A 15,699-nucleotide genomic window follows, 5' to 3' on the forward strand; every position below is an offset into this window, starting at 1 on the left:
ACTGACTGAGTGACTAATCCACAAAATAGATAAGATAACAGTCTCTGGGTGGAGTAGTGATATGTTTGGCTTAAACCAGGGCTCCTCCATTTATTTGCTCTTGTTCACACTCTGCTACCCAGAAGCCAAGCACCTTTTTGTAGGACATTTGCTCTTCTCTTGGTTTGGGGTTCTTCATCTGTAGAACATGCGTGGGCTGCAGATCATCCGATCTCAAACTAAAGGACAGACTCTCCTGTAATGACCTTGGCATCTTGCAGCCACTAAGTATGGCTTCAGGGACGGCCCTTGCTCAAGAGGAAACTCGCCAATTCATGGGTTGGTTGCTTAAAACTGTGCTATTTTTACCCAATAGTCTTCGTATATGCTTATGGCTTTGCACGGATGACACTAATCAGATTTAGTATTAAAATACTATTTTCATGAAGCTTGATCCTTTGCTTTCAATCAGGAGAGCTCTCTGGAAATCTCAGCCCTGTGATAAAGGAGGCAGAGTGCTCAAGATGTCTTCATTCTCTTCACATATACAGCTGTTCGTAGGGTATTTCTGCACTCATAATATTAGCACAGCTGATAGAAGCCATTTACCTTGCAGACGGAATACAAAGAGGTTGCTGTCTGATTGTTGCCTATGTAAACCCCAGTAAGACTAACACAGTCTGACAAAGCCACGCTGAATGAAGAAGTCTAGGCATTGATTCCTCAGAGCAGATCAAAGATTTGCTTTTCAGGAACCTGCTTCTCTCCTGTAGAGCGGGGCCAATGAACAGTTCCAAGAACAGAGGGAATGTCTTTATTTAAAGATGGGTAAGATGGCTTAGTTTCATTGAGTTAGACAAGGCTGTGGTCCATGTGATCAGATTGACTAGTTTTCTGTGAGTATGGTTTCAGTATGTCTGCCCTCTGATGCCCTTTCGCAACACCTCGAGTCTTATTCGGGTTTCTCTTACTCTGGATGTGGGGTATCTCTTCATGGCTGCTCCAGCAAAGCGCAGCCGCTGCTCCTTACCTTGGACTAGGGGTATCTCCGCATGGCTGCCCCTCCTGACCTTGAACGTGGAGTAGCTCCTCTCGGCCCTCCTGTGCCTGCACAGCCGTGGCTCCTTAGACGTGGGGTAGCTCCTCCCGGCAGCCACCCCTGGCCTTGGACATGGGGTAGCTCCTCTCGTCTGCCCCTGACCTCGGAGAGCGGTTGACCTCGGGCGTCGGGTTGTTTCTCGGCTGCCAGCCCTGACGTCAGGCGTGGGGTAGCTCTTCTTGGCCGCCGGCCCTGACCTCAGGCGTGGGGTAGCTCCTCTTGGCCGCCCCTGACCTCAGACATGGGGTTGTTCCTCTCGGCCGCCTGACCTCGGACGTGGAGTAGCTCTTCTCGGCTGCCAACCCTGAACTTGGGTGAGGGGGAACTCTTCTCAGCCACGCTTCTGTGAGGGACACGCGCTGGCTCCACCGCTAGTGGAGGTGATGTAATTCCAGTTGAGATATTTCAAATCCTGAAAGATGATGTGGTGAAAGTGCTGCGCTCAATATGCCAGCAAATTAGGAAAACTCAGCAGTGGCCGCAGGACTGGAAAAGGTCAGTTTTCATTCAAATCCCAAAGAAAGGCAGTGCCAAAGAATGCTCAAACTACCGCACAACTGCTCTCATCTCACACGCTAGAGGAAAATCTCATGGACGGAAGAGCCTGGTAGGCTGCAGTCCATGAGGTCGCTAAAAGTCGGACACGACTGAGCGTGTCAATTTCACTTTTCACTTTCATGCATCGGAGAAGGAAACAGCAACTCACTCCAGTATTCTTGCCTGGAGAATCCCAGGGACGGGGGAGCCTGGTGGGCTGCCGTCTCTGGGGTCGCACAGAGTCGGACAGAACTGAAGCGACTTAGCAGCAGCAGCAGCAGCACATGTTAGTAAAGTAATGCTCAAAATCCTCCAAGCCAGGCTTCAGCAATAGGTGAACCGTAAACTTTCAGATGTTCAAGCTGGTTTTAGAAAAGGCAGAGGAACCAGAGATCAAATTGCCAACATCCGCTGGATCATGGAAAAAGCAAGAGAGTTCCAGAAAAACATCTATTTCTGCTTTATTGCCTATGCCAAAGCCTTCGACAGTGTGGATCACAATAAGCTGTGGAACATTCTGAAAGAGATGGGAATACCAGACCACCTAACCTACCTCTTGATAAATCTGTATGCAGGTCAGGAAGCAACAGTTAGAACTGGACATGGAACAACAGACTGGTTCCAAATAGGACAAGGAGTTCATCAAGGCTGTATATTGTCACCCTGCTTATTTAACTTATATGCAGATTACATCATGAGAAACGCTGGGCTGGATGAAGCAAAAGCTGGAGTCAAGATTGCTGTGAGAAATATCAATAACCTCAGATATGCAGATGACACCACCCTTATGGCAGAAAGTGAAGAGGAGCTAAAGAGCCTCTTGATGAAAGTGAAAGAGGAGAGTGAAAAAGTTGGCTTAAAGCTAAACATTCAGAAAACTAAGATCATGGCATCTGGTCGCATCACTTCATGGCAAATAGATGGGAAACAGTGGAAGCAGTGTCAGATTTTATTTTTAGGGGCTCCAAAATCACGCAGATGGTGACTACAGCCATGAAATTAAAAGATGCTTACTCCTTGGAAGGAAAATTATGACCAACCTAGACAGCATATTCAAAAGCAGAGACTTTGCCAACAAAGGTCCGTTTAGTCAAGGCTATGGTTTTTCCAGTAGTCATGTATAGACATGAGAGTTTTACTGTGAAGAAAGCTGAGCACTGAAGAATTGATGCTTTTGAACTGTGGTGTTGGAGAAGACTCTTGAGGGTCCCTTGGACTGCAAGGAGATCCAACCAGTCCATTCTAAAAGAGATCAGTCCTGGGTGTTCATTGGAAGGACTGATGCTAAAGCTGAAACTCCAATACTTTGGCCACCTAGTGTGAAGAGTTGTCTCATTGGAAAAGACTTTGATGCTGGGAGGGATTCAGGGCAGGAAGAGAAGGGGATGACAGAGGATGAGATGGCTGGATGGCATCACTGACTCAATTGACATGAGTTTGGGTGAACTCCGGGAGTTAGTGATGGACAGGGAGGCCTGGCGTGCTGTGGTTCATGGGGTCACAAAGAGTTGGACAGGACTGAGCAACTGAACTGAACTGAACTGCAGATGGCTTAGACAGTAAAGAATCCTCCTGCAATGCGGGAGACCTGGGTTCAATCTGTGAGTCTGGAAGATCCCCCAAGGAGTGCATGGCAACTCACTCCAGTATTCTTGCCTGGAGAATCCCCATGGACTGAAGAGCCTGGCAGGCTACAGTCTATGGGTTCACAAAGAGCTGGACATGACTGAGGGACTAAACACACATACACACACACACACACACACACACACACACACACAGTTATCTCTAGGTTAATGGAAGAGGCCATCTAATATGAGGGGCTCTAAAACTGAGGCCTGTGGATGGTTAAATCTCTCTAAACTGAAAGTATGTTGGGTCAGAGTAATATTTGGTTTTATTTTAATGCCCTTAAAAGTGTTTCCAGTCTAAGCATTTCTCAGTTTCATTCATTCACGTTATCTGCCTGGTCTTTGAAGGCATTTTGAAGCAGGAGCCCCTATTTTCTGTGTTTTCATTGTGTGCTAAGCATTTTAAATACATCTCATTTATGCTCATGAGAGACTTGTGTTAGGTATTAGCATCTAGTGTTTACAAGTAAGTAAATCAGTGCCTGAAAATATGGCGGTGGTTTAGCCGCTAAGTCATGTCTGACTCGTGGACTCTTGCGACCCCATTGACCATAGCCTCCACGCTCCTCTCTCTGTTGGATTCTCTAGGCAAGACTACTGGAGTGGGTTGCCATTTCCTCCTCCAGGGGATCTTCCTGACCCAGGGATCAAACCCAGGTCTCCTGCATTGCAGGCAGATTCTTTATCAACTGAGCTATGAGGGAAACCCAAGTAAGTACAAGTAAGTAAACTGGAGGCTTAAAAGGAGGAACTTGCCCAAGGCAAGATAACTACAAATATCAGCAGGACTGAACGACCATTAAGCCAGAGACTTAATTGATCTTGGTTTGCTTCAATTTGGGTCTTCTGGCTCCAGCATCTTCTCAAATAAATTATCAAAAGCCACTCCATTCCATGACCTGAATTTATTCTTTCATGTGAAAAACCCAGTTCAGTCCAGTCACTCAGTCGTGTCTGACTGTTTGTGACCCCATGAACCACAGCACACCAGGCCTCCCTGTCCAACACCAACTCCTGGAGTCCACCCAAACCCATGTCCATTGAGTCAGTGATGCCATCCAACCAATCTCATCCTCTGTTGTCCCCTTCTCCTCCTGCTCTCAATCTTTCCCAGCATCCGGGTCTTTTCCAATGAGTCAGCTCTTCTCATCAGGTGTCCAAAGTATTGGAGTTTCAGCTTCAACATCACTCCTTCCAATGAACACCCAGGACTGATTTCCTTTAGGATGGACTGATTGGATCTCCTTGCAGTCCAAGGGACTCTCAAGAGTCTTCTCCAACACCACAGTTCAAAAGTATCAATTCTTCTGCGCTCAGCTTTCTTTATAGTCCAACTCTCACAAGACCCCCAACTTATTCAATCACAGACATCGTCATCAAACCTTAAGTGACTAAGATCATAATCTTGCCTTCCCTGCAGAGATCCCCCTGCACCCACTGTATTCATTATTGAAACCTTGACTGAGCCATTGACAAATTCACTGTGTTCATAATGTCTCCTTAATTATTAGTAGAGGAACTTGTTCAAAGGAGAAAAGACCTGGGGAAAGGGGATTTGCAGTGTGTGCTAATTTGCAGTCACTTCAGTTGTGTCCCACTCTTGGGCACCCCATGGACTGTAGCTTGCTAGACTCCTCTGCCTGTGGGATTTCCCAGACAAGAATACTGAAGCGGGTTACTGTTTCCTCCTCCAGGGGATCTTCCCAAATCAGGGATGGAACCCTGGACTCAAGTTTCCTGCATTGACAGACCGGTTCTTTATCACTAGCGCCACCTGGAAGACTTTTATAGTATATGTCTTCAAATCCAAAAGAGTTAATCGAGGTATATGCTTCCGAAGAGCAAAGCCTGGCAGAGTCAGCCTGATAGAAAAACTCCAGTTTATCAGAACCTACCAATCTTACAGTCAAATCCACGCCCGGGCCGGCTTCCTCCGGGCACCCAACCCCTAGATTTCCACCCCGCTGGGAAGACCTGAGCTCTTAGGCGCTCGCAGTCCCTTTGCAACCTCAGAGCTGCCTTCGCTAGGGCCGCCCCAGCTAAAACCTGCCCAGCACCTGCACCGCGGCTTCAGGACGCGCACTGGCCGTCTCCTAGCAACGGCAGACGCGTAGCCAGGGCCACAGAGGCGGCTCAGAGCTCAGAGCTCAGCTCCTGCCTGGGGCTACCTCTGCCATGACCACCAAACAAGCCAAGAAGAAAGAAGTGCATCGTATCAACTCGGCGCACGGATCGGATAAATCTAAAGAGTAAGGGAACTCTGTCTGGCCATTCCACCGCGGGCTTGATCCTTTGTCCTTTCCCCTTGTCCCGACTCTGCTTCCCTGTAGCAAACTCTGCCAAGGCAGGAGTTTAGATGGCCTCCTCCATCTTCTTTACCGTCTGCAAGAACCCGGATCTGGGAGACTCTTGCCCTCATTCTTCGTCCATGCCTGCCTGGATCCACTTCCAGAGCCCCTGATTTCCCTGATTCCCAGCTGCTTAGCGGGGTGGCTGCACTTCCTGCTCCAGTCCACGAACCTCCCACCCTTTCCTGCTGCTCCTCTCCTCCAGGCTCCACCCTGGCACTTGGAAGGGCTGGGGCTTCCTTACCAGAGAGGCGAGGCTCAAGGTTAGGACCACATCTGCATGGGCCCAGTCTCAGCAGAGAGACCTTTCACCTCACTGATGAATCCTTAGTTCGTATTTGCCTCATCTAACAACTGAAGAGCTTTAGTCAGATTCTATCAGACATGAAATGGTTTTCAAAAGTTAAAACTATGTAAATATTTAATTCACGTTACTAACGTTTACTCCGATAAAGTATACAGACCCTGGTTCTTGGAATCTAAATGATCCCTCTCTGATCTGGGGTGGTTTTTGCTGTGTATGTACCTCCTTATTATGTTTTTCCCTGCTCTGGTCCCCCCCCCCCCACCCCTTCCCCCTACCCCCGCCTTTGAACTTACACAATTTATGAGAGCGCCAGCTGCTAAACCTACTTCAGGGGGATCATTCATGTTTTCCCCACTGTGCCTGTGAGAGATGGACTGTAGATTATTTTTACTTGGACTCTTAGATTTTGGATGCCTAGTTCTGCATCTCAGAGAAGGAAATGGAAACCCACTCCAGTATTCTTGCCTGGAGAATCCCCTGGACAGAGGAGCCAGGTGGGCTGCTGTCCATGGGGTCGCACAGAGTCAGACACGACTGAAGCGACTTAGCGTGGATGCATGCATTGGAAAAGGAAATGGCAGCCCACTCCAGTCTTCTTGCCTGGAGAGTCCCATGGATGGGCTGCCGTCTATGGGGTCGCACAGAGTTGGACAGGACTGAAGTGACTTAGCAGCAGCAGCAGCACTTCTTCATCTCTGTCTTCACCTGAAGAATCCCGCGTTGAACTTCTGTTCACCGATGCATTCTCTTTAAACTTTTTCTCTCCCTGAACTCCTCTCCCACATTCATTCCCATGTCTGAGATCCTCTAGTTCCTAGTTCTGTTCTCTCTCATAAGCAGGCTTCCAGCTTCCTGGTAGATAATCCATTCATTTTATTAGTAACTTAAATTTCAGTTATTATTTGACATACATAAGTCATTTTTAACAGAATTGCTCTCATGATACATAACCAGTGTAGGACAGTCCTACACTGGTTATATATAGAATCAGGGTCTTTTCCCTTTTGCCCTGTTCATTTCTGACTTTACTTCCCCCTTGTTCACATCCTGTCCTTTTCACATCCTGGAATATGTACCCCAGGGCCTTTGCTCTGGCTATTTCCTCTTCTAGAAAGCCATTTGCTTATGGCTTTCTCCCTCATGTCTTTTAGATATCTAGCTCAGTGCCATTTGTTCATGTTAGCTTCTTTGGCCAGCTGTAAAGTTGCAATCCCCACTTTTCTGACAAAACCAAGAACTCCCTGTTTTTCCTTTGTGCTTTATTTTGTCATTGTTTTTCTAATTAGCATGCTATATATTTTGCTTTAAAATTATGGTTATTCATATGTCATCCTAATAAAAATAGAAGTTCCCTGAAGGCAATAATTTTTCTTCTGTTTTATACACTATTGAATCCTAAGTACCTAGACTGATGTTTGGGTCATATATAGTAGGCACTCAAAAATATTTAATGAATGAGTAAATGGCAGTGATTAAATAAGAAACAATAACAGGATTCCAAATGAGTTTTTGAATACACCAAAAAAAGAAAGCAAACTTAGTGATGATTATAATTCAGTTCAGTTCAGTTCAGTTCAGTCGCTCAGTCGTGTCCGACTCCTTGACCCCATGAATCGCAGCACGCCAGGCCTCCCTGTCCATCACCAACTGCCAGAGTTTACTCAGACTCGCTTCCATCCAGTCAGTGATGCCATCCAGCCATCTCATCCTCTGTCATCCCCTTCTTCTCCTGCCCCCAATCCTTCCCAGCATCAAAGTCTTTTCCAATGAGTCAACTCTTCACATGAGGTGGCCAAAGTACTGGAGTTTCAGCTTCAGCATCATTCCTTCCAAAGAAATCCCAGGGTTGATCTCCTTCAGAATGGACTGGTTGGATCTCCTTGCAGTCCAAGGGACTCTCAAGAGTCTTCTCCAACACCACAGTTCAAAAGCATCAATTCTTCGGCACTCACCTTTTTCACAGTCCAACTCTCACATCCATACCTGACTACTGGAAAAACCATAGCCTTGACTAGACAGACCTTAGTCAGCAAAGTAATGTCTCTGCTTTTGAATATGCTATCTAGGTTGGTCATAACTTTTCTTCCAAGGAGTAATGCACATTAAAGGCTCACAGCTCTTAAGGAGCTTTGATTTTAGAGAGTTTATATGCTAAAAGAGATGAGATTGTTAACTCCCATTAAAAAAAAACAAAAACAAAAAAACTGTTCAAACCAGATGTCATAAAACACAGTACCTGGCCTTGTTTTGTGGTGATTCTATCGCGTGATAGAGATAAGATCCCTGCAGATAACCTGTTAACTCTTTCCTTACTGGGGCATCCCATTTCTTTTTTAGATGATGCTTATTTTTTCCTGAATATATCTGAATTGAATTATAGCAATAAAAGTTCATAAATATATATATTTATGAAAATAATGGTAAGGGCAAATAGTTATACAATATCTAGGCATTGCTAGAAACTAGCTATCGTGTATTAAACATTAAATCATTAGATTTTGCTATAACATTATATAATAGGATGTGAAGTCCATTGTAAATCATGGTTATCCTCTAAGTTTTACTGAAGAACTAATGATAGACATCAAGACAAGTCATAGACTTAGGTGTCACCTAGCATGGACTTTCCTGGTGGCTCCATTGGTAAAGAATCTGCCTGCAATGCTAGAGACCTGGGTTGGGAAGATCCCCTGGAAGAGGCAACACACTCCAGTATTCTTGCTTGGAGAATCCCCATGGACAGAGGACCCTGGCAGGCTGTAGTCCATGGGGTCACAAAGAGTCAGACACAACCGAACGACTAAGCACACAAGAGTATGGAGCCCAGGGATCAAAGTCTAGCAAGGCTCCAATGTGACTGTCACTTGAAATATACTGGTGACAGTGTAAGTTTTTATATGCTATTATTTCACCACACCATATGGTTATACATCCAATAAATGCAACTAACTCTGACATGGTCCCGAGCACAAAAGTGAGAGAAGGTGTATTCAGAGCTTTGAAAATGGCTGTCCCATTAAACCTTATTGTCCTACAGCTGCCATCTGTAACAAATTTCTTGTATTCTCTAAAACTATGTGTCAAACGGGGGACAGGACCATATCTGGCTTTTGCCTAGCTGAGTGGCTAGCACATAATAACCATTTGCCATTTGTTTATTAATGAGCTCATTGTTCAGTTACCTAGCTTGGTTTCATTCCTTTTAAATTTGATTGAATCCCAATTCTCCCTCCCTTTCTGATCTGGTTCACTGTTGGCAAAATTCAAAAACTGAAAAGTTTCAACTGTAAAAGCAGAACATTGTATGTCCAGTTGTCACCAAATTCATTAAATATGACTTTGAATCACCAAGAATAAGTATGCCAGGTAACTAAGCTGTCAGTTTTTACATTAGATTAACTTATTTCTATTTTATGTACTCCCCTTTTCTTTGTATCAGCAAGAATAAAATTTCTGATATAAGACTCACCTTTGGACCATTTTTTTCTGACATTGGATGTGTCATTTTTCTCTTCCAGTATTCAAGTTTTTCTCCTTTACGTGAAGGGCCATCTACTTGAAATTGCTCCCATTTCAACATCCCCTGTCCTCCCTGTTCTTTTTTCTTCTCTAACTCCAAACTTCTATGATTCTTTCAGATTTTTTAAAACTCTGTGTGCTTGCATGATAATTTACTTCAGTCATATCTACCTCTTTGCGATTACATGCACTGTAGCCCACCAGGCTCCTCTCTCCATGGGATTTCCCAGACAAGAACACTGGAGTGGTTTCCATGTCTTTCATTATTAGTACCTAATAACAATTTGAAATTACAAACCAACTTAAATTAATCAATTTGAAAACTAGTGATGTGTTAAGTCACTACAGTTGTGTCCGACTCTTTGGGACCCTATGGACAGTAGCCCACCAGGCTCCTCTGTCCATGAGATTTTACAGCAAGAATATTGGAGTGGGTTGCCATTTCCATCTCCAGGGGATCTTCTTGACCCAGAGATCAAATCAACATCTTTTATGTATCCTGCATTGGCAGGGAGATTCTTTACTAATAGAACCACCTGGGAAGCTTAGTATGAAAACTAGTATGCCCTGCAAAGTTACTTTCATTGCTTAGATGCCACTGGAAGGATTTGTAGTGACAGAAACCAAACATTTGATCTTCTTAGAAGTACTGAATGTAAGTCTGGGTGTACATGACAGACAACTGAAAAGAAGGAAAAAAAGCCATGCAATTCAAGTATTAAAAGTTATTAGAAGTGTTAATGCTTACACTTGAAATGTTAATATATTTAGAACTTTAACGAGAAGTTTGAGATAGGGATACAACTTGATGTTTACACTTCCATAATTTTGTTCCACTTCCAATAGAACACTAAAACCAAGATCAAGCCAACAAAATTTGTTGAAGTAACAAGAATTACGCAACCTTCCAGATTCTTACAGATGATGATATATCATTAGACCCCTTTCTTAAAAAAAAATGCATTTTATCGTAGTATAGTTGATTTACAATGCTGCATTAATTTTTGCTGTACAGCAAAGTGATTCAGTTTTATATATATATATATATACACACATTCTTTTTCATTATGGTTTATCATAGGGTATTGAATATAGTTAGACCTCTTTTCAAAACAGGGTGAAATATGTTTCAAAAGCTCAAATTTTTCTATACTTACAGAAGTGTGCATTTAAATTTCATAGAATTCTCAAAAAAAGATCAACATATGTGTTTATACAAAACATTGAAAACAAGACGATTACAAGAGTGGAATTATGATTAATACCATGAAAGTGAAAGCGAAAGTGAAGTTGCTCAGTCATGTCTGACTCTTTGCGACCCCATGGACTGTAGCCTACCAGGCTCCTCCGTCCATGAAATTTTCCAGACAGGAATACTGGAGTGGGTTGCCATTTTCTTCTCCAGGGGATCGGAAATGGCAACCCACTCCAGTATTCTTGCCTGGAAAACATTGAAAACAAGACTATTACAAGAGTGGAATTATGATTAATACAGTGAAAGCAACATAAAATAGAATATTTTATGAGGATTAAATTAAGTGAATTATTGGTTATACCAAGTCCAAGAAAGAGCTGCTTAAATTAAACCATGCAATAGTGGTTGATATACAATAGATAACCTATTCCTCTACCACCAGAAATCAAAAAGAAAAAAAAAATGCTTGTGTGAGAACTAGAGAGAGAGAGAGATGGCTTTTATAACTCTAGGTCTGGTCCTATAGCTCCACAGAAAAGGGCAGATATGGAAGAGAAGCAGATAAGAAAACAGCTCAAGATTCACAGTGAGTTTTATGGTTCCCAGGTCACCTCTGAGGACCTCACCAGCTAATGTTTTAAGGATTCGCAATTTAAAAGGTGACCTTTGGTGACAGGGGGCTTCCCTGGTGGCTCAGATGGTAAAATATCTGCCTGCAATAAGTGAGACCTAGGTTCGATTCCTCAACTGGGAAGATTCCCTGGAGGAGGGCGTGGCAACTTACTCCAGTATTCTTGCCTGGAGAATCCCCATGGACAGAGGAGCCTGATGAGCTGCAGTCCATGGGGTTGCAAAGAGTCAGACATGACTGAGTGACTAAGCACAGCACAGCACTCGTGAGTGAACTTTTAGTTAAAATAGAAATCTGCTGTGGCCGCTTGGCCATAAAGCCTCTGACTCAAAATCAGAGGCTCTGAGACCCAGAGGGAAGAGGCCTTGTCAATTATCCCAGGGACACAGGGCAATACTCCCTTGGCACAGATTAGGGTACTATATACATATCTGTTGTATATTTTTAAAATATAAGTATCTCAGCTAAAAAGCCCTGCTCAATGAGGATAGGAATACCCTGTTAGTTTTAGTGGGATCTGCCACTAGTTCTCCCTTTGAATGATATTAATCTGAGCATTTGTTGAATAATTTGTTGAAACTTGACATGGGTTAACAATCATTTCTGGCAATGAAACTTTTTTTTTTTTTTTTTTATCAATCAGTTTTTATTTTGTTTAGTTTTGGAGGAGAAATTGTTCCTTCTCAGTTTATACCATTATTAGAGGAGTAGAAGATGTTAGATTGAAAAGATTTTAAATGTACAAACTCATGGAATTTGTACCTCAGGGTTACCTAAAAACAAGATCAAATTTGTACTTTGAGACTTACAACACTGTTGCTAGTGTTTCTAAATGAGCAAAGTAATATTACCTCAATCAAAAGTGGTTATTGAAAAATATTTTAGTTGGCTTTACTATTATTTTGACATTTACAGGTAAAAGATTATTGAAATTAAGGAATTAAATAATCTATAAACTATTAATGTGAGATAAAAATGACTAAAATCTGTATCTAAGACATCAGAAATAAAACTTTTATATAATTTGTGTAATTCATATAATTTATATAGTATGAAATATTGGGTAGAAATATTACTAATCTTTCTCTCTGTGACTCTTTGCAAATAAGGCATGTATATGTTGTCAGAGGTATTCAACTAGGTGCTTTGAAATTTTGTTATATTCTTCCCTAAGGTAGGTTCAGGCTAGTTAATTCAAGGGTTTAGGGTTATAGCTATGCTGATTTGTATGGCTTAATTAACATACAGTACATATTAAAAGTAAACTTTTTATAGGAAGTGAATATATATATAATCATACTTTTTTTCTGATGCCAAATGAATACCATAGTCCAAATATTTTGTGATTGTTTTTATTTCATTCTTCTGACCTGATGAATATCAAAATTACATATTTTGCTTCAGTTAATGGGCCCTTTCTGTTCCCATTTCTTTACCACTCAATCTTGAGTTCAGGAGGAACATGTGTCTTATTTAGTTATAAATTAATGTAAAAGATTACTACAGTTCACCAAACCTTGTGGATACACAGGCAAAAGGAGAGGAAGCAGGAAGGATTATGTTCTGTTTTGCCTGCTTTTGCCCCAGGTCTGAGCCAGAAACACAGTGAGAGTTTAACCAGGTGAGGTCACAGTCGAAGGTGAAGGCTGTACTGTACAAACTGCTCACAGTTGTAATGAATTAACTATAAATTGAGGACACAGCACGTGTTCGCTCCACCCTGGGTCAAAGTCTAGGAGGGATTTTGGATTGCTTTGCACCACAGACAAAGAATGAGTTCAGGAAGAAAATAGTTGGAGTTGTTTAAAAGGGAAGGAAAAAAACAAGGCTCACTGGAGCCTGTGCATGTACTAGGCCATGGGTACTAGGAACCTGTCATTTCTCTCATGGATTTTGGCTAAAGTCATTAAGGACGTTATTTCATGTATTTTCATACCATGTTTTGTCTTTTCTCTTTAAAATATCAGCTTTGCTGCTCAACCGTGTTAGATACTGGGAAGTGGCAGAAGCTTGGGATCCTGTGTACACACTGGGATCAGAAGAGCAGAAGCAGCCCCCTCCGATTCTCTCTCTCCCTTTGTTTCTCCCCATCGCTTAAGAGGGCTCATAGGAACATCTGTCCCTCCACCTAAATCTATCCTCTCTTATCCCTTCCCAGAGTTCTCCTTTCTCTCTGACCTGCTGTTTTCTTTCTTCCACACCGCCCCCCGCCCCCAAATTAAGTCATTCTCCTCTGGTCTCATTTCAGTCTCTTCTCCTTTATCCCTTTTGATCATCTAAAACAATGATGATTAATGATGACTGAATTAACACCTGTGGTTCTTATCATGTAATTGAGCTCAAGTTCAAGGGGACAAATCCACTTGGATGTATTCTCTTGCTCCACGTTAAATATGTCCAAGATGGAGGTCATCTTTATCTCTCCCAAATGTGTAGATTTCCCCCGTTCATTTTAGAGAATCTTATTACCATCCTCTGTGTGACCTTGAGTTTCAGGAGTAGTCATCTTTGATCTTCACCCACCTTTGCCCATCATGTCTAGTTGGTTTCCATATTATTTTGATTTTCCCTTCAAATTGCTTCTCTACCTTGGCTCAGCATTCATTTTGTGATGATTTTACTTACTTACATCATGAAATAATTACCACAATAAGTTTGGTGAACATCTGTCATCTCATGTAGACACAACAGTAAAGAAATAGAAAAAAAAATTTTCTTGTGATAAGAACTCTTAGGATTTATTCTTTTAACAACTTTCATATATATGATGTATAGCAGCATTAAGAATATTTATCATGTTGAAATTTATATCCGTAGTATTCATTTATGACTGGAAGTTTATAACTTTAGGCTACCTTCATCCAATTCTACCTCTCTACTCCCATTTATGGTAGCTACAAATCTGACCTTTTTTCTATGAGTTTTGTTTGTTTCTTTGATTTTGAAGTATAATTGACCTGCAATACCCCCATTAGGTCCTGGTATACAAAGTAGTGACTTGCTATTTCTATATATTTCAAAATGATCACCATAAGTCTAGTTGCTATCTGTCACCATACAGAGATATTATTGTTACATAATTATTGACTATATTTCTTACACTATACATTTCTTACCTTTGACTCATGTATTTTGTAATTGAAAGTTTGTATCTCAATCTCCCTCATCTATTTATTTTCATATACACACAAGTACAGTGTATTAAAAAATAGATAAATGTTGAACTTTTAAGGTTAAATGTCCAATTAAATAATTTTCATCAAATCAAGTGAGTTAAAGATGACATAAAAATCTGGCTTCAACTATTTTTAATTTAAAAAATTTTTAGAGGTTGCAATTTATTTCTTCATATATTTAATATTTCTGAAGAATATGGCTCAGAATGCCCCTAATGCAAATTAAGTCAATTGTGTATTCTATTCATATTCTGATTTCTTCAGGGTATTACCTGATCCTACTTAATAAGGCATGCTGATTGCACATTGCATAAATAAACTACCTCCCAGTATGAATCAAATCATGTCTTTACCTTGAACAGCATGCTCAAAGAAAATAATAGCAAAATTCCAGACTCACACGTTATTGAACTTTTAACATCCTTACAGTGGAAGTAATCTAAATAAAACACATATAGGAGAATGTATCCTCTTGCGTGTAAAGAAGATACTGCTTCTTTTCAAACTTTTTGTCTTAGAAGTCTTTAATGATTTTGTGTCAGCTAAAGTTTTCTTTGGTTTTCAACTCATGTATTAATACATGTTTCATTATATTAAATAATCTTGTTAAGTGACCTAGGAATTTTTTAATCATTTTGCCATCTTTGCTAGGTAGGTGATTAACAAGTGCTTCTAAGTTTTAAAAAGTTGTTTTATTGGCATTTTGTTAATAACCAGATTATCAAATATATATTAATGCAAGTATGAACTATTTCTATTACATATAAGGACAGTTTTGACTTTTTCCCCAACTCCAAATTATATAAGGTTTAATTTGCCAGGAACAGTATACATGAAAGACAGAATATGTAGACAAAATATATTTGGTTGCATGTGACTTGGCAGTCAAATATATCACAGAATCAAGATTTAATTTAACTATATATTATGACTATAATAACAGGTAATATTGCTATTACAAAGTGATGTTTGGATTTTCCTAAATTTACCTTTTAAAATTCCCAGGCTTTTCTTTTTATTTCTGTTTGAAAAACAGATTTATTGATATAACTTGACATCTAATAAATTGCACTGTATTTGACATACATATTTAAAGAATGCATTCTGCTAAATGTGGACATACATCCACACATATGAAAGCATCAACACAGTCAAGATAATGAACAGATCTATGATTTGAAAAGCTTTCCTTGATCTCTTGGTGATTCCTTCCTTCTGTCCTTCCCTATCCTCAGTCCCCAGGCAATCACTGTCCTATTTTCTGTCAGGGTCAATTA

The 15,699-nt window shown here is 41.2% G+C and overlaps 1 protein-coding gene across 4 annotated transcripts in view; it reads left to right on the plus strand.

The window, feature by feature from the left end:
* The first annotated feature begins 5,381 nt into the window (after nt 1–5,381).
* ADGB (androglobin) overlaps nt 5,382–15,699 on the plus strand; it is a 186,796-nt gene continuing 176,478 nt past the window's right edge. For all 4 annotated transcript variants that reach the window (XM_012183068.4, XM_060419797.1, XM_060419796.1 and 1 more), the window contains exon 1: nt 5,382–5,495. In XM_012183068.4, coding sequence (XP_012038458.1) covers nt 5,422–5,495 — 74 coding nt within the window. In that variant the 5' untranslated portion in view covers nt 5,382–5,421. The remainder of the gene's footprint in view (nt 5,496–15,699) is intronic.

Source organism: Ovis aries, chromosome 8 (assembly GCF_016772045.2).
Source record: "Ovis aries strain OAR_USU_Benz2616 breed Rambouillet chromosome 8, ARS-UI_Ramb_v3.0, whole genome shotgun sequence".
Taxonomy (NCBI): Eukaryota; Metazoa; Chordata; class Mammalia; order Artiodactyla; family Bovidae; genus Ovis; species Ovis aries.